Genomic DNA, 20,007 nt, shown 5'->3' with positions numbered 1-20,007 from the left:
ATACACATCATTTTCAAACTAAAGTGCTGTTTTGTACTTGTCATGTATCACATTTGAACAAAATATATGTACATGTATATGTACTCATGGCTTAAATCATTACACACACATACACATAAACACCTTTACTAGATGTGCTGCTGTAAATAAGAATATTAATAAAGAGTTAGGCTTTAAAGTGATTTGGAGAAAATAAGCCGTATTGAATTCAAATTAGCAAATAAGATTTCTTAATTTCAAAAACAATATCCTCGATATCGTCGGTAACAGGTCAGGCTACTAGCGCCACACCTCAGTCTGTCTTGGTGGAGCAGAGCTGTAGCTGTTTCCTTCGAGAGGCGGACCAGGGAACCGGGGATATCTGTCTGTTACAGGACGACGGCGACAGCTTCCGAGTTGACGTGTGGTACGTGCTCATAGATATGGCTCCCATGGAATACTACGGTGGATGTTAATGGCCCTTCTGCACAAAGATATGTAAAGACAGAAGCCAAGCGCAACGCCAGTACGGTGAGAGACTTTCTGTCTTCTTGGCACAGTGTTTAATTTTCCGCTGAAGAATCCCGCATTCCGAAATCAGGTCATGTGACGCTGCAAATGCCCACAGATTACATATTCAGATGGTTTTTGATGTGCTGTTTGCACGATGCTACCCCACTAAAAAGGTTAATTGTCAATTTAAATGTCAATCGAGTGGAGAGTGGCTTAATTCATCGTCCCTGGACAACATCTGTTACTTCCTAGTGTGAGTAACTTGAAAGAGTCCATTTAAAGAAGTAATTCCGGTTACAATGAAGCTGTGGTGTATCTATCCGCGCAAGTCACTTCTCTAATTCAGTGGCAGCCTACTTCTGCCTTTTTAAAACACTTTAGATGAGACGTTTTTAACACACAAATGTACGAACGTTTTTGATGGGTTTGTCATATATAAAAACTTATTTTGTAACCACAGATTTTATGACACTACTGTCTGTTAATTAAAATGTTTACGCCTTCGCGAGGAGATGGAGCTTTGAAAAAACAAAGGCGTTTGAAACGAAAATAAAATCTTGGGTGACTTCTATAAACAGCTCCGTGTTTCAGAGTTTAAATGTTATTATGTATATTGCATATTTTGTTTGCTATAATGCAGTTAATTGAAGAAATGTATATTTGGTGCTTTATTGTATCATGTTGGTCATTGCTGACCATTACAAAACAAAAGCTTTGTTAGTATTGATCGTTACATAAGTGTTGCGATGTTGACTATTTTTTTCCCCCACTTGCCATACCTCATGGAAAATTAAAAAGTGTGCGTTTTACATTTGTTAAAACTTTTAAAATTCTACAATGGTGAGAAAGTCGGATGGAGAAAGGAAATCCAGCGTCTCTACTTTTGAAAGCGGAAGACTACTAAGCACTGTAAAGTCGGCACTCCGTCTGTGTGTACGTTTCCCAAAGTGGATGAGGATGTTAATTGTCGGAGTTCAGGTGTAATCATTCTTTAATATGCCATCTTTTCGAGACTAATTAAAACATTTACTTCAACTTCAAACAGTTTACTGCAGTTTCTACATGTCATCATTTGGATCAAGTTCCCCAGAATGACCCATTCACGACCCAACGAGTTTATTCCACCACCGGAGTGCCCTGTCTTTGAGCCCAGTTGGGAGGAATTTGCCGACCCTTTTGGGTTCATCAACAAAATACGTCCAATTGCAGAGAACACTGGCATCTGCAAGATCCGACCACCCCCGGTAAGTTTCTTCGACATATAACAGAACTGTCAGATGCACGCTGCCTCTCGGGCGTCTTTTTTACTCGCAGATCGCAGATCCCGAAACACTTTTTCTGAAGACAGGTTTTTTCAACATGGCGGATTGCGGCTCCAGCCATTGCGAACGTTCGTATCGGCGTATGCGCGTGTGCGCGCAGCTACTAGCTATGCGTGAATGCTTGCGTGTGGTTTACACCAGTAGCGACCATAATAACATCACTTACTTTATTTCAAAGAGTTTTATCATGCTCTTGCTTTCTTTTGAGTATCACGACTGTTTTTTTGCAGATACTTTTAATAAATGTTTGCTTGATGGAAAATGTTGAGGGGCAGAATGTGGTGATTGTTATTGTCTTCCAAAATCAATGTTAGCTAGAATGGATCCACCCAAACAAGAGCAATCATAGATAGTGAATTTCCAAGTATTATATATATATCTTCATTTTACATGTAGTTTAGAACATTTCCCGAATAATCTGGACTTTTTGATGAACATTTCTTTTTATCCGTGCAACTTCCTTTTTTTTTTTTACCTTTAACGTTAAAGCATTTGCGTTTACGTTTAAACTAAAGTTTTATTTGGTTAACTGATGCTGAAATATGGCGTTAAAGTGTCTTTTTATTTTATTCAGAAGTGGATCAGATGCATTTTGTACCGTTTACTCGGTGCTACTGTTTAAACTAACAATGATCACTTTTGCTAGCAAATAACGTAAAACCTCAGAATTTGTCAAAGATTTTCTATCGTTTATCAAATATTTAAAGTTTTAAGTTTAATCTTGAAACAAACATGTACAAATATTGAAGTTTGAGGTGGCGCAATTGGTCTCAGCCGTTGTCCTCCATGTTGTTGTGCTAGTTGTGTATTTGCATTTAGCCATTGAAACTGAAATTTGATGTAAATAACGCAAGTAAGAAGTGAATTTTAGTTTAGGTCGCGTTTTAAACGTTTACACGTTGTATTAGCTATGCATATTTTTGCGTTTGTTTTATTCACAATTGTTAACAACCTGAAAAGGCCTCAGTGTAAAGATAAAGAAATGTATTGTGGTCTTCTCTACCCATCTAGTGTGCTGCACAGCGAATATGCTTTATCGCTGATGCTTTATCATTTATATATATATATATATATATATATATATATATATATATATATGTATATATGTGTGTGTATATATATATATCATAATAAAAATTAAACTGTTAATGTTTCCTCAATCATGCAAGTGGACATCTGGACCATTCTATAACTTTATTTTATGTATACTATGAAATTAATACCTGCCTTATGACATAACGAAGATGATTTAGTAGGGAAAAAATCAGGACCTCTTGAATTGAAATGAAGACAATCGTGATATTGTTTTGAGTACAAGGATTTAACAGTATTTTTTTTTTGTAATCGTTTTGTAGATTAAATGTTCTATTTGCTTACATGTTGTATTCATAAGCATCATTGAGTAGAAAGATAGCATAATGAAATGCCCACATGCAGATAGAAGCACAAATAATTTTCTTCCGTTAGGCAGGACTTTGTCTTGTGGCAAATGGTAAGCATAAAAGCTTAACATGTTTTTTTTTTTTTTTTTCTTTATGTCAGGGTTGGCAGCCACCATTTGCCTGTGATGTGGACAGACTGCATTTTACGCCACGCATTCAGAGGCTCAATGAGTTAGAGGTGAGACCTTGTTATTTCTGTCCTTCTTGTTATATATTTTGTGTTTGCAGATATATTCATGTGGCCTTATTAAGCCTAAAGCATAACCTGCCACCAGTGTGACCTCTTTTTGGTCTGCCACATTTTAAAGCTCAGGTTTAGTGTCAGTTTGAAAAAGGTCACTAACAAAAAGAAAAGTCCTCATTGTTGTCACTATCTCTTTTGGTTTCTGAGTTTTTTTTATGTATAAAATATTAGTGATTTATTCTGTAATGGCAAAGCTGCGTTTTCAGCAGCCATTACTTTAGGCTTTTGCGTCGCATGATTGCAGAAATCATTTTAACGTGCTGATTGTTTTTGTTCAAGAGTGATCAATGTTGAAAACATTTAAGCTGCTTCATTTTTCTTTTGAAAACTGATAGCATTTTATTAATTTTTTTTAGAAATTTTGAATCCTAAAAGTAGAAGGCAATTTTTTTTTTTTTTACATTTTTAAAGTCTTTTGTAACAATATTTTGAATGTAATGCATTTAATTATTTGCTGATTACGTGTATAAAATCGAACTGACCACAAACTTTTGAACATCAGTGTAGACATTAATAAAAAATTAAATTCTTTTGAATATGAAATACCATGATGTTTTCTCCTTTGCTAACCAAACGCTGTTGAAAGAATGAGGCCTTTGTTTGATTTGTTGTATTGTTTTATAGGCCCAGACCAGAGTGAAGCTCAACTTCCTGGACCAGATAGCAAAGTTCTGGGAACTGCAGGGTTGTACATTGAAAATTCCTCATGCTGAGCGCAAAACTCTGGACTTGTATGTGCTTTACAAGGTAGGACTGAGTCATCTCTAGCAGCCATGTGCAAAGTTTAAAGTGCATTTTAATTTCTGCAGGTGACCAGTAATTTAGGATACTAGAGTTGCAAATGCTGTCCTATACTTTCTCAGTTGCCTTTTTGAAAATGAAATATGGTTGTAAACATGTCTTTGGTGACTATCTGTCTAGCTGGTCAAAGAGGAGGGAGGCTTTGACGTGGTCTGTAAAGAGCGGAGATGGACCCAGATCGCACTGAAGATGGGCTTTGCTCCCGGCAAAGCAGTTGGCTCTCACCTTCGTGCTCACTATGAGAGGATTCTCTACCCATATTATTTGTTCCAGACAGGAGCTAATCTTATGGTGAGGTCACTAAAGCTCTTAAATAACTTTCCCTTTTCAACATTATATTATTCAGTTTCCATCCCGTCTCCTGGTAAATGTTCTTTGTTATGGTGCGCACATGATAGCCAGTGTCATTTTCTTTTTTTTTCTTTTTTTGGGCAAAGAACTCAACTGTATCTGAACAGAAAGGGTGCTCCAGTTCATGAAGGATTAGTGATAAGCAGCCTAGTTTATTTTCACCATATAAATATATATATATTCAGTGCAGGTTAGGTAGCATGCACAGTAGTTAGCATAAATGTCTTCAGCACATACATCTATGAAGTGCAGTGAACAATCTTGAGGTTGTGTTCCTGTGTATGTTTTTACGGGGTGTCATTTGTTTTTACTCTTAGTGTAGTGTCTGGTAGGCTGTTCGTCTGTGTTTTAGTGTTCCTGTGGGTTCAGTGGTTAACAGCTTTCTCTGACGTGCATGTTTTTCAGTGCTGTACCCACGCCCCCCCAATAAAGGAGTGTGAATTCATTCACTGAGCCCTGAACTCTAGGCCCATTCGCCTTCTGCTTTTACCCCATGGTTAATACCCTAGGGGTGATCTGCTTTGCCTCTCACTGTTACTGGCTTTAATAATGTCCACCCTGCTGTCATGTGGCTCACTGGTTAATTAAATAAGAGTGAAGCCACATGCACACATTTATTATGGTGTTATAAATACAGCTATGCGTTTGTATTCTTGAAAATTTCAATTTAAGTTTTTTTTTATTTTAATTGTTAATGTATGGGCTTGTTACTTGCATGATGTCAACATAAAATCTCTTTCTCTAACAGAACTCTCAGAAGCCAACTCTGACTAATGACACCAAAGACAAGGAGTACAAACCCCACGACCTGCTCGAGCGTCAGTCAGTGCAACCAGCGGAAACCTGTACTATCGCCCGCAGAGCTAAACGGACCAAGGTAAAAGACGGATACAGAAATCTGATTAATACCTGGACTAGGTGGTAGTCTGTACTAGATAGTAGGGATGTGACGAGATCTCGTGGCGCGATATCTCGCGAGATTCGATGTGTCTTGCGAGATCCAAGACTTTAAGCAATTAACATTTTGTTAGAACCACTAGTAAGTTTACAGTTTTCCAATCTTTGTTTTTTCTTTAGGATCGTGATCTCCAATTTATAGGCCTATATACATAATTCTCAATTTATCCAGATTCTTGCAGCTCTAGTTTACTTGTTTATTGCTGCATATAATTCATTAAAATAGATGTTTAATTTCATAAAGTACAAGTTGATTTCAAAATGCAACCTACATTTTATGCATTTTGTGTTTTTCGGTTGAATAAAAGACCATTTTCCCTATAGAATTCATCATTGAGGATTCCATCAAAAGAGTCAAAAAATCTTGTCTCGTTCTGGTGAACCCAGTCTTGCGTCTCGTCTTGCCTCGTGGGATAAGTGTTTCGTCTCACACCTACTAGATAGTAATGTCTTGATTACTGACATTGCCTGTTTTCATAGGGCCGCTGTTTTAAATCAGAACCGGGTGAGGTGTGTGAAAAACCCAACCTGAGGAGGAGAATGGGCTCATATGTGGCAAAACCAGAACCAGGTAAAGATCTAGATTTAAAGTTCTTCATGGTGTAGTATTAAGATCCATCTACAAAAATGTAATAAATATTAGGGGTGCTCTGATCACGATCGGCCGATCGTTAATGCGCATCTCATCAGTAAAGCCGGTTTTCTAATCAGCGGTTAATTCCATCAGGTGCGTGATTTCCCATAGAGCAGCTGTTACTACACAGAGCCGTTGTTAATAGAGAAGATGCGCAAATCCACTTCATTTTCAGCGTTTTTTGGTTCATCTTCTCAGTTAACAACGGCTCTGTGTAGTAACAGCTGATCGGCCGATCGTGATCGAAGCACCCCTAATAAATATATTTGTGTGTGTGTGTGTAGAAGACTTTTACTGTATTACAATACATTTCAATTTCAAATGAACAAAAAAAATCATACAAAATAATCACGATATCTGGGTTTCCATAATAAGATGAGTTTCTTGAGCACCAAATAAACATTAGAAACTATCTTTCAGAAATCTGAAATGACATTGAAGACTAAAATTCTGGCTGTTGAAAAATCAGCTTTGGCATCACAGAAATTTCATTTTAAAATACATAAATTCTAGTTTATTTGTATAGAGCTGTTTACGATACAAATCATTGCAAAGCAACCTTACAGAAAATTAAGTTTCTATAATATTTAGTAGCTTATCAGTTGTGACTGTCAGTTTGTGCATTTGAGAGAAATATTCAGAAAGGGTAACACTTTAGAATAAGGTTCCATTAGTTAATGTTAGTTAACTACTTTCGTTAACATGAACTAAGCAAGAACAATCCTTCTACAGCATTTATAAGTCTTAGTTCATGTTAATTTCAACATTTACTAATGCATTATTTAAATCAAAAGTTGTGCTTGTTAACATTAGTTAATGCACTGTGAATTACCATGAACTAACAATGAATAACTGTATTTTCATTAACTAACATTAACAAAGATGAATAAATACAGTAATAAATGTATTCATTGTTTGTTCATGTTAATTAATACATTAACTAACATTAACTAATGGAACCTTATTCTAAAGTGTTACCTCAGAAAGTAATACAAGACGTAGTCAAACAGATGATGAACACTATTAACAGCAATTATTATATGATGCAATCACACGTGTAGCAATATTTGGAAGTTCTGTATGATGTTTTAGGGCTAGCAACATCTGAGGCCCTCTGAGGGGTTGGCATTATTAATATTAATAAAGAAAAACAATTTTAAATTGTAAAATTATTTCACAATGTTATTGTTTTTACTGTATTTCTGATCAAATATATGCAGCTTTCGTGAGCACAAGATACTTCTTTTAAAAACATAAAAAATAAAATACTTAAAATTCTTCCTGAAATCTGAAAGACTGTTAATCTCCTTTAAAACAAGATTTGATCAAGTGGTGTTTACAAGATGTCGTGTAGGTCATTGACCCATGCCTTTTTGATTAAAGGCGAAGACCCAACTCTTCTGCAAGACCCCCCTTTCCATGAAACATATTTTATTGGAATGTCCCGATTTAAATGCAAGTAGAAAACTTTTTTTATGAAGTATGCTCACTCAGGGACTGATTTGTTTTTATCATATATTAATAAAAACTTCTATAACTGTTTTTGTGTTTGCTTGGTTTTATTTTGTTTGTTACTCAGTTTTTGCCATGAAGATATCCCTAGGCATGGCAATGAAAATAAATAACTACTACTTTTTAAAAACATTAAAAAAAAAACAATGTACCAGCCCCAAACTATAGGATGGTAGTGTACTTCCAAATTTTATTCTCAATGCAGTATGGAATTTCAAACCTATTTACTTTATACATTTCTTCCAGTAAAGGAAATTACAATGCAGGTGAAAGAAGAACCCATTGAGCAGCAAGTTGAAGGTGAAAAATCAAAGGTGAGGGCAGAGGTCAAAGGACCATTTGGTTTTTCCATAACATAACAAAGTATTTAGTGCATACCTTTATAGTAAAGTTTTTGCTTTTTCCCCACAGGTGGAGCAGTACATATGCTTGGTATGTGCGGGTGGAGGTGATGAAGATAGACTCTTGCTTTGTGATGGGTGTGACGACAGTTATCACACCTTCTGTCTGATCCCACCCCTCCATGACGTCCCCAAAGGTGACTGGAGATGCCCCAAGTGCCTGGCTCAGGTGAACCACTCCCGACTGCATTTGCAAACTGATGTCTTCTTTGTCTTTGTATTTATTTAAGCAAAGGTTTACACAAGGTTACCAAACAATCATGTGACCGTCAAATTCTTAGAATCTTTTCTTTTTATAACTAAATTACAGCCACTCCTGTTTGTGTTCTCTGCAACGATTACCTAATGTCTGTTAGTATGTGATGTTGCTTAGTAGGACTGGATTTTATTTGATATTTATTTGCATGTAGTTTGTAATCATTGGCCTCTCTGTTCTCCCTTTAGGAGTGTGGTAAGCCACCGGTGGCGTTTGGGTTTGAGCAGGCCTCCAGAGACTACACCCTTCGCACCTTTGGAGATATGGCTGACTCTTTCAAGTCTGACTACTTTAACATGCCTGTTCATGTATGTCTGTTAAACAACACTTTTGTGTGAGAAATGCTTGCATACCATGTAGAATATGAAGTGATCGGTTGTATTTTTTGGCAGATGGTTCCTACAGAGCTGGTGGAGAAAGAGTTTTGGAGGCTGGTTAGCACTATTGAGGAGGATGTCACTGTAGAATATGGGGCGGATATTGCTTCAAAAGATTTCGGAAGTGGATTCCCTGTTAAGAACGGCACATTTAAGGTCTCAGCAGAGGAGGAGGTACAGAAATGACCTGAAATGCTTTGTTCTTGCTAACACGATGGAAGTACAAACCTAAATCCCAGGTTCATGAAATTACATTTGTTTTTGTCCAGGGTTATCTGAGCAGTGGCTGGAACCTCAACAACATGCCAGTTTTGGATGCATCTGTGCTGACTCATGTCACGGCAGACATCTGTGGGATGAAGCTCCCATGGCTTTATGTGGGCATGTGCTTCTCCTCCTTCTGCTGGCACATTGAGGACCATTGGAGTTATTCCATCAACTATCTGCACTGGTAATCCACTTGCACTTTCCAGATGAAAAGTAACCTATTTAAAGTGTTAGTTCTCCCAAAAATAAAAATTCTCTCATTAATTACCCCCCCCCCCCCCCCATGTCATTCCAACCGCTTAAGAACTTCGTTCATCTTCGGAACGCAAACAAAGCTATGTTTGATAAAATCTGAAAGCTCTCTGACTCACCATAGACAGCAATGCAACTGCATTATTCCAAGGTCCAGAAACGTAGCAAGGACATCTGTAAAACAGTCCATGTGACATCCAGTGATTCAACTTTAATTTTATGAAGCTACGAGAATACTTCTGTTGCGCAAGGAAAACGATAACATTATTTATTCCGAAATTCTTCTCCCAGAATTACCGTCTTCCACTATTTTGGAGAGTATCTCTGAAAGTAATCAACATAATCAGCGTTTTTTTATGTTCAGCATGTGCGTGCTGAATAAATTATTATTGTTTTCTTTGTGCAAAAAAATTATTCTAGTAGCTTTGTAAAATAAGGTTGAACCATGGATGTCACATGACCTGTTTTACTGATGTCCTTGCTACGTTTCTAGAACTTGGAAAACTGCAGTTGGAAAGCTGTCTATTGAGGGTCAGAGAGCTCTCAGATTTTATCCAAAATATCTTAATCTGTGTTCTGAAGGTGTTATGGGTTTGGAACAAGACGAGGGTGAGTAATTAATGACAGAATTTTCATTTTTGTGTGAAAAAACATAGTAGATTGTGCAAGTGTACCTGATATCCATGTACATGGCTTATTAAATTGGTTGTTTGTGCTTCATTTTAATAGTTTCTGAGACAAAAACAATTAATGCTCTGAGATTGATGTTTTTCCATTCTCTTTTTGTCGTTTTGATTTGCAGGGGAGAGCCAAAGACGTGGTATGGTGCTCCTGGATATGCTGCTGAGCAGTTGGAGAATGTGATGAAGAGCCTGGCCCCTGAGCTCTTTGAGTCTCAGCCAGACCTGCTGCACCAGCTGGTCACCATCATGAACCCAAATGTTCTCATGGAGCATGGAGTACCAGTGAGTGGAGTTATGGACTAAACAAAGATCTTTTATAACATAAAGTGGAGTCATTTTATTCATATGAGGTGCACATAATCTGTTATTTTTTTTCTCCTTTTAGATTTACCGTACAAACCAGTGTGCTGGCGAGTTTGTCATAACCTTTCCGAGGGCCTATCACAGTGGTTTCAACCAGGGCTTTAACTTTGCTGAGGCAGTCAACTTCTGCACTGCAGACTGGGTAAAAGGCTCTCAAAGCTGACATTAGGGCAGGATGATAAAACCGTTATAATAGTCGTCGCTGATAGCCTCATGGTTAGTGTGTCGACAGAGCGAAACTGTGCTCACAGCAACCCCATTTTGATTTCCACCTCAAGGTCCTTTCCTGTTCCCCTCTCTCCACCCAATACTTTCCGGTCATCTCTCCACTGTCCTCAAAATAAAAAGGCACCAAAAGCCCATAAACATAAAAATAAAATCAGTAATTATCACAATGTAATTTTCTTTGGGAAAGCGATAACATGAGTTTGATATAATGTTTATACACTAAAAGCAGAACTAAACATTTGAACCATGCCACACGGTCCATTCATCCAATCGGCTCTAAGTTGATACAGCAGTGCAGCGTGAGCTTACTAGAGCAGATGCGTTTACTCAATGATGAGTCTCGGCCACGCAATGACAAAGCAGTGCTATGAGATTCAGTGTGAGCTTGAATTCAGTGAAGAACACACAACTTCAAGCCAGATGAAACTGTGCTGAGAAACACTTACTGCACTGTGGGATTGTGGCAGAAATGTGGGATATTCATAACAAATTGTATTATATACGTACTTTTTTTTTTTTTTTTTTGGTGATGAAGCTTTTGTAAATAGATGTATTTAGACTAGGCTACTGTTTTTAATACAAGTACTTAGAAACCATATAGTTACTACTTTACTGTGGTATTGCGTTGATATGTGTGGTTAATTGAGAAAGGTATGCTACTATTTAATGAAACTCAAACAGTCAGAAATTATTTAATTTCACCATATAAAAAAATGAGGTTGTTAGTTTTTACAGATGCTGCTGTTTTATGATAAGGAACTTAATTGTACATCTGCATCCCAACTCAAGCTAATACTACTGAAAATGTAGTAACAAAAAATGTAATGTTATTAATATTGCAGCATGCACTGCAAACTGTGCTGAGGAAGCATGTCATCAAAGTCAGGCGACGCAAATGTTTCATGATTTGAAACCAAATCACCATTAGAACTTGCAGAAACCAATTTTTCAATTAAGATATTTATTTTAAGGAAGAATGACTGGAAAAGTAAAGAATCAAAAAATTTGAAGCGTTTCTCATGTTCTGACCGATAATACAACTTTCACTCAGGACAAGAAATCTGCCTTTAAACTTGAAAGAAATTATTTAATTATTGATATGAACTATATATAAAACATTTGATCACTGTAATGTTTTTGGACATATCGCCCAGCCCTAGTTGGCATGAAATTAAAATTCACCCTGTTGTAAACTATTCATCCATGCATAGTTCATTTCTAAAAAGTTGTTGACCTTGTAATGTGTAATCAATATCAATGTCTTTTCTCTGGTCATTTAGTCTGTTTAAACCCTGCCCGTTGCTCAAAATCGACTGCAAGGTTGCAACATTTTTTTTTAGTGCAACACCCACATCTTCAAATCCAATGAGCCACCAGTGGATTGCTAATGTTATACTCTGGTGTACGTCACAATACAGTGATCTGGCGCTACTTCAGTTTGATTGCGACATAAATGTAGGATAACCATAATTATTGCAATGTAAGTTATGAAGCATAATGAGCTCAAATATGGTCTTGCGTTTCAGATGTCTCTTGGTCGCCAGTGTATCGAGCACTACCGGTCCCTCAACAGATACTGTGTTTTCTCTCACGATGAGATGACCTGTAATATTGCCTCCAAGGCAGACTCTCTAGAGTTAGAACTGGCCTCTGCTGTCCAGAAGGACATGTGTGCCATGATTCTGGAAGAGAAGATGCTCCGTGAGAAAGTCTATAAACTGGTGGGTCTATAAATCTATAAACGGCGGTTAGCCCATTTAAGCTGCTGAAACATGCACTTCATGACCAAGTTGGTTGAATAACCACAAAATATGTGTCTTATCGGTCTATCAATCTATAAACTTATAATAGTAATATTTTATATATGCATTTTTTTTATTTATTCACTTGAAGTAGTTAAGCCTGTAGCTCTTTTGTGTCTGTTCACTTTGTATTCAAAGTCTGTCTGTCTGTTACTAATTGATCCCGTTGTGTTGGTGTTGTTCTCTAGGGCGTGTGGCACTCCCAACAGGTTGACTATGATTTGCTGCCAGATGAGGAAAGGCAGTGTGCTAAGTGCCGGACCACCTGTTACCTGTCTGGCATCACCTGTCCCTGTAGCCCCGACCAGCTGGTCTGTCTCCATCACATCGAGGACCTCTGCTCTTGCCCTGCTAGAAGCTATATGCTCAAGTGTGTGTTTGCAAAAGCATAGGACACATTTCTGAATGATAGATCAAATGCAAATTTGATTTAATTTGGTAGGTTTTCTTAAATTAACCTTTTTGTATTTTACTTGCGCAGCTATAAATACACACTTGCCGAACTGAAGCCATTGTTCCAGGCTTTGACAGCTCGTGCTGAGTCCTATGAAGACTGGGCATCTAAAGTTAACAAGATTTTGGAAGCAGATCAAGATAATAAAAGTGGTGAGTTGTTATTGCAATGTGTTTGTCTTTTATCCCTTAGAAATCCCAAGTATTGAACCTTAAAGCCCAGTGTTGCATTTTATTACACTTTTTATTCATGTATGTTCAAACTTTCAAGGCATGATTTATTTTATTCTAAAAGTGTTAAGAATTGTTTCGGCTGGCTGGTGCCATTTTGTTAGATTTTAGCCAGCTGTAGCAGGTTATATGTACATTCTCCACCCAATCTGTTATTGTGTTTAATTGTTTTACATATTTATTGAAAGTTAGGTATTATTTAATTGCTCTGTACAAATGTGGCAGTTCTGCAACAATGGGTCTATGAGTTAAAAGCACCTTTTTAACTAAAATAAGGGATTCTGCTTTCTTCCTAGATATGGAGGAGCTTCGTTCACTGGTAGTAGAAGCCGAGAAGAAGTCATACCCTGAGACTGACTTGCTAAGTCACCTGCGTCAAGTCATTCAGAATGCAGATAGATGTACCTCAATGGCCCAACAACTCCTCAATGGCAAGAGACAGACTAGGTGCATTTATTTTTTCCTCTGGATTGTAGAGCTGTCTGAAGTTCTTGCACGTTCACTAGTTTTAAGTGAATGCAAATCTGTATTTTTGTTAATAGATATCGTTCCGGTGGGGGAAAGTCTCAGAACCAGCTCACTGTGGAGGAACTGAGGTCATTTGTCAAACAGCTGTATGACCTGCCCTGTACCATCCGACAGGCCCCTTTCTTAAAGGTACCCAAGCACACAACAGACTTGGTGCAATTCTCTCAGATGTCTTGGGAGTTGATCTGACATTTTCTGTCTCTACTTCCATCTCAGGCTCTTTTGAACCGCGTCGAACAGTTCCAGCAACAGAGCTCGGATCTCCTTGCAGAGGACATGCCTGGTTCATCTGCTCTTCAGAGCCTCCTAGATGAAGGTGCAGGCTTGGATGTGGAGTTGCCTCAGCTGGTGGTGTTGAGGCAGAGGCTGGAGCAGGCCCGCTGGGTGGAGGCCGTTCAGGAAGCCAGCGATCAGCCAGCCGACCTCAGTCTAGACTGCATGAGAAGGCTCATAGATCAAGGAGTGGGCCTGACACCGCATGTCTGTGTGGAAAGAACCATGGCCCGCCTGCAGGAGCTGCTCACTGTCTGTGAACACTGGGAAGAAAAGGCCCATAACATGCTCACTGCTAGGTTTGTATTGAAGTTAAATGTTATTGTAATTTAAATGGATAGTTCACTCAAAAAATCAATTCTATCATAATTTCATGTCTTTGTAAAGCAATTTTTGAAATAATGAAACCTGAGAGATGTCAGTCCCTACTTTTCAAGTCTTTAACATCTGCAAGACTGGGTGATCTTTGCTGACAAAAATAATGATGCTTCAAAAGTTCATTAAGAGAAAACAAGAGACAAATTGGTTTTAGGTTTAAAAAAAATCATCCTTATTTTAAAATTTGTGTTTTAGAGTAACACAAGGGAGAGTAAATGGTGACAAGCTTTTGTGGTCCCATGCAAACTCTTTACGACTTATCATCAAGATCTGAAAAGTGAAAGCAACTCTAGGTGGTTTAGGTTTGGCAGTGTGCTTGAGCACGTTGATTGTGCAACAAAATAATTTGCATTATGGTTAAATTTTGCTTGCAAATTTTTATTTAACTTATTTCTTTCATTAGCTTATGGTAAATACAGTTTATGCTCTCCCAATATGTGTGTTGTTAAGCACACACACGGATGGTTGAGCTAGTAGGAATAAAAATGTGCCAGGTTAGCATTTTGACTTAAAGCTGTTTCCTGGCAGATTAACTGGTTTAGTCTATTGTGACATTGAACAATGTATGGACAGTGTATGTGATGCACCGGATAACGTACTGTTCAGTTTTGGGGACAGTAAGGTTTAATGTTTTTGAAAGAAATCTCATATTAGTATAGTGCTGATTAATATTTTTGTGGAAACTGATTATTTTTTGATGGAACTTATTTCATATAGAAATCTTTACCGTCACTTTTTTTTCACCAGTCTCATGCCTCCTTGCTAAATAAAAGCATTATTTATACAGATGTATATGTGTGTGTATGTATGTATAATTATATAAAAGTACTTGACCCAATAATCTAGGATAGTTTAGCATCTCTAAAGTAAAGCATAATTTTAACTTCTTTGCTCATTTTAGGCCCCGTCATAGTATTGAGACTCTTGAGGCAGCTATACAGGAAGTTGACAACATCCCAGCATACCTGCCTGGCTGTCTTCAACTTAAGGACTGTGTAAACCGGGCCAAAGAGTGGATAATGGAAGCAGATGCTCTTCAGGTATGTTTTGCATGTTGCTGTAATTCTCTATTATTCATAACCCTTTAATTTGAACACACAGAACCTTGAGCAAGTAGGGCTCATTTAAACTTTTATTGCTACAGGCTGGAGGCCGAATTCCAGGTCTCGCTGCCCTATCTGAACTTGTGTCAAGAGCCAGAAGTATTCCGGTAACGCTGGAACCACTGTCTCGACTGGAAAGTTTAATATCAGAGGTACAGGCCTGGAAGGAGAGTGCAGCTAAAACTTTCCTGTTGAGGAACTCATCCCATTCTCTCCTCGAGGTACATACTTATTTACAACGGTACTTTTTTTTAGGATGTGAATAACTATGAGTCTTGTGAGTTAAATTTATTGTTCTGGTTGTGTGTTTAAGGTTTTGTGTCCTAGGTGTGAGAACGGACCGCAGAAATCAAAGTCTAAAAAAACCAAGGATGTCTCGGTACCCTGCAAGAAAGTTGAAGTAAAACTAGACTCCCTTTTTGATGTGGAAAAGGCGCTTTCTACGAGCAAAGATACAGTTTCAGCAGTAAGTCATATTTTGGTTAGGTTTGAAACTAAATTGAAAAGCAAACCGGTTCTTGTTAGTCCTGCTGACATTGATCTTTTGAGTTGCCAATGCAGCACTCAAAAATGTTTATATGTATTTATTTTCAGGATTTCTGTCTCTAGCATTTATATGTAAGACCATAAATGTCTTAAAGGGGTCATGAGTATTTTCACATATGGGAGGTCAATGTACTATAAAAACATACTGCCAGAAATCAGAACCTCCTTGGCATTCCAAAAACAGCTTTTATTGAAACCAAGTTGCTAAATTAGTTTTATATTTAGTCTCAGAATGATGTTATAGTGCAATGAAATACACTTCTGCAGAAGAGCAACATCTACTTTTACTTTATTGGCTCTTTAGCCCAACCCACTGATTCACATATGTAATACTAGGTGAGTAAATATGATAGAGATTAGTGTAGACAGAATCACTGATTATAATGGGTTCCAAGCTGTCAAAACAAGTTTGAAATTTTTCATGTAAACATACGAAACAAACTGTTGGGTTACATTGTGGATGAACTTAAGTGGGACACTTATCAAAGCATCGATTTTCAAAGAGACTGTCATGAACAGTATAGAAAATAGATTTTCTTCTAAATTATGATGTATTTTGGCTAATATTTTATGATCTTGCTTATATAAATGGACCTCGGAGAACTATAAAATAACAAATGCAGTTCATGTCCCCTTTAAATGGTTTTACAAAAGTCTTATTTAAAGAGGTTAAAAATCTGGGGATGGAAAACGAGAATTGCAATGTAAATAGTACTGTGCATTTATTGAATGATTTGATTGGTTTACTGTTGTTAATGAATTGATAATGATTACCATGTGTATTTATGTTGTAGATTGTTGTAATGGTGCCAATTTTATCTTCCTCGTCTTTTTAAATGAGCAGCTGGTAGAAGCATTTCAAGGGGTCTCTGTGTATTTCATAATTAACTCCCACATGTATAGATTTTTTTTTTCACACCGTAAACTGGCTTATTATTATTATTATTATTATTATTATTATTATTTATTTATTTATTTTTTATTTTTTTTGTGGTCTCCCACCCCCCCCAAACCTCTAGAATAAGCCATCCTTAATGTTGAGTCCCTACTTCTCATGTCTGTGATGGACATTTGGGTATCTGCTCAGACTTGTGCGTTCTTTTCCAAACAGATGGCCACTCTCAGCGAGGTGCATCAGAAAGAGCTGGAGAGCCTGTCTATGTTGAGGACCTCAAATGAGTCAAAGTTTCATTCTTCACCCAGCTGTTTGGCCCCCACAGTGTGCTTGTGTCACACTGTCCCAGCAGGCCCTATGCTACAGTGTGAACTCTGTCGAGACGCCTACCACAGCGGCTGTGTGCCAGGGTTCAAGGACATCCAGACAGGGCCACCATGGTTATGCCCGCTCTGCAAGCGCTCCGAAAAGCCGCCCCTGGATAAGGTGCTTCCCCTGCTTGCTTCCTTACAGCGGATTCGGGTTCGGCTTCCAGAGGGTGATGCCCTACGATATGTGATTGAGAGAACGGTGCGCTGGCAACACAGAGTGCAGCTGGTTTCTCCTACGCAGCATCCAAATGGAAAAGTGAGATTAATGTTTGAATAAAGTTCGTTTGTAGAGGAAAATCTATTAAAATGTGACACTTTTCTGTTTATATTCATGTTCTGTTCCATTTATATGATGCAGGCAAGACATATTCCTGGAACAGCATCATCTCCGACACTGGTGGGGAGCAACAGCTCTTTCTACATGCTGCAGCCATGTATTCCTCTCAATGGTGAGACTACTACACCTGTTTTAACACTTACCGAGTTTATGGGATTGTATGGGTGTAAACATTTGGGATTGTGTCATGTGTTACAGAACTCAGTACTGAGTTGGAGGAGCTGTTGGTAGAAGGTCTTCTGATGCAGGTGACTTTACCTGAGCTCCAGCAGCTTTACAGCAGCCTGCTCAACAGGTTTTCACCATCCCAGCACTCCCTGCAGAGCAGCGAACATGATCACCAGTATCACATTGCTCAAGACAGAAGTCCACCTCACCGGAGCCCCTCACACAACAAAGGACAGGTCGGAGAACATCCCCAACTTGTTTACTACTCCTTCAGTAGCACTAGATTTTTTGCACTGTAAACTTCCCTGATTTAAACATATGATTTCCAAACTTTAACTAAACTCATTTGACAAAGAGTGTACTCAGTATTGACTTAAGTTAATTTAAAAAATGTAACACATTCATGTTTACGGTTCTTTGATGTTAGTTGATGGTCACATGACATGCAAGTAAACAAATATTAATCTTTTTAGTTTTTATGTCCAATTCTGCCACATAGTAAAAATGTCATCATGCTTCATGATGATGACATAAGTTTATAATTATAATATAAGTTATAATTGACATTTAAGGGGTCCTATTTTGCTCTTTTACAAAGTCTTGATTTTGTTTTGGGGAGTACTAGAACATGCTCTCTAGCGTTTCTCTCCAGCCTGGCACAAACTGCTCAGTTCTGTTTTAGATGAAGGCCTGCCTTACAAAAAACGAAATGTGTTGGGATTTTGGTTAGCTGTTCCACGAAAACTTGATGCTACAGCAGCACTTTTTCATCGTTGTGTTGTCTGAAGCACTCAACCAAGCATTCAAACCACAACCTCGCCCCTCCCCACCCCCCAACCATTTGGATTTTGTAGGCAGGAATTATTTTGATGATATTCGTGACCGCTCACTAGGTTTCAGAACAGAGCTTTTGACTTTTGAAATTGTTCTATCTAGGATGGCATTCCAGAGACCAAGAAGGAACCGGAGAGGCTTGAGAAGAACAGCAAACGGCGTCTAGAGAAGGAGAACATGGAAGGGCAAACCAGAGACAAGATAAAGAAGCCCAAGAAAAAGAAGCCTAAAATGAACAAAGAAAGGCGAAGAGAGGAGAAACGAACCACCTCCCCCTCCAACTCCCTTTCTGACCTATCGTATTCCGACGACTCAGAGGAGGATTGGTCTGTGTGCTCGGCAAAGCAGTGTCAACAGCCAGAAGGAAACGAGGTTCGTTTTAACATAATTGAAATGCTTGAGGTTTTGTTTTCTAATCTACTGCATCGTTCTTGCTTATATAATTGGGTTATTGTGTGTCTCTTTGCCTGGATGAATAATTAATGGTCTTTCTCGTCCTCGCAGGTAAACTGGGTTCAGTGCGATGGCAGCTGTAACCAGTGGTTCCACCAGATTTGTGTGGGAGTGTCTGCTGAGCAGGCTGAAAAAGAGGACTACATCTGCGTCAACTGCTCAAGCGATTTGACAGAATGAGGACCAAAATCATGTTTTTCGAAGGATAGTCAAAAGGCTCCCCGTTTTGCACAAGTTAAAGCACCAAGAATGCACCAGATATCATCCTCTTACTGAATCCCGACCCCTCTGTTCCCTTGGTGCTACTGCCTTCTTGATAGGACTGTTAACAAAAATCTGTATGATTCTGCTTTTTGTTTTGTATTTTTGGAGATTTCCTTCTATAACATTTTATTTCTTCTCTAGAGAACGTGATGCATAGATGTACCTCAGGGGTTTCCATCCCATGAATGCAAAACAATGGGGAACTTCAGCTTCCCTAAATGTTTTTTTGTTCATATTTATTGTTTTGTTTTTGGTTTTCTTTCCCCGGTCACCTTTAGGATTTCCAACATGAATTTATCAATCTGGGCTATTTACACCAAATACCATTAATTGGACTAAACAAAATAGGTCTAAAATTATTTTTGGAACCCGCTGTTTTGGTACATGTGTCTAATAATATAAAATATTATTTATTTATCCCAGCATTAACCCGGCTGGTCACCCTGATTTTTCAGTAGCTTGAGATCTGCTCTGATCTGTTGCTTGACGCATTAGAAGTGTTTGTACAGAATCATAATGTAGGTTGTCAGACAAATGAGATGTAGCAGGCAGAAGAAAAGCTGTGTGAAATATAATTTGTGATGTATACTGTGGCTTTCTTTAATATTCAAAACAGATCTTTCCGATGTTAATTCAGTTGTGGAATAAAATGGTATGTTCTCACCTATAAATACTGATCTACTTCTGTTATCATGAGTCTTCCTGGTCTTTATTTGAGGGCAACTCAATGTGTTAATTTGCATAAAGCAAATGCATAGGTCTGAGCATAAGGTGGCGACAAAGTTAAAG

At 38.1% G+C, this 20,007-nt stretch overlaps 1 protein-coding gene across 1 annotated transcript; it reads left to right on the top strand.

Annotated features, from left to right (window-relative positions):
• Positions 1-298: 298 nt before the first annotated feature.
• On the top strand, positions 299-19,908 carry LOC113111176 (lysine-specific demethylase 5B-like). The gene is made up of 29 exons (XM_026275682.1): positions 299-510; positions 1,538-1,736; positions 3,357-3,434; positions 4,125-4,247; positions 4,422-4,592; positions 5,401-5,529; positions 6,090-6,180; positions 7,627-7,698; positions 8,002-8,069; positions 8,167-8,325; positions 8,601-8,720; positions 8,805-8,963; positions 9,059-9,240; positions 10,111-10,273; positions 10,377-10,496; positions 12,109-12,303; positions 12,573-12,754; positions 12,866-12,990; positions 13,365-13,515; positions 13,611-13,725; positions 13,813-14,168; positions 15,149-15,287; positions 15,392-15,571; positions 15,664-15,816; positions 17,008-17,418; positions 17,521-17,611; positions 17,698-17,903; positions 18,604-18,873; positions 19,006-19,908. Exons 2-29 carry the CDS (start codon positions 1,584-1,586, stop codon positions 19,132-19,134), a joined length of 4,491 nt encoding a protein of 1,496 aa, XP_026131467.1. The 5' UTR covers positions 299-510; positions 1,538-1,583; the 3' UTR covers positions 19,135-19,908.
• The last annotated feature ends 99 nt before the right edge of the window (positions 19,909-20,007 follow it).

This window comes from Carassius auratus, chromosome 11 (assembly GCF_003368295.1).
Source record: "Carassius auratus strain Wakin chromosome 11, ASM336829v1, whole genome shotgun sequence".
Classification (NCBI taxonomy): domain Eukaryota; kingdom Metazoa; phylum Chordata; class Actinopteri; order Cypriniformes; family Cyprinidae; genus Carassius; species Carassius auratus.
This window is presented reverse-complemented; position numbering and strand designations above follow the sequence as displayed.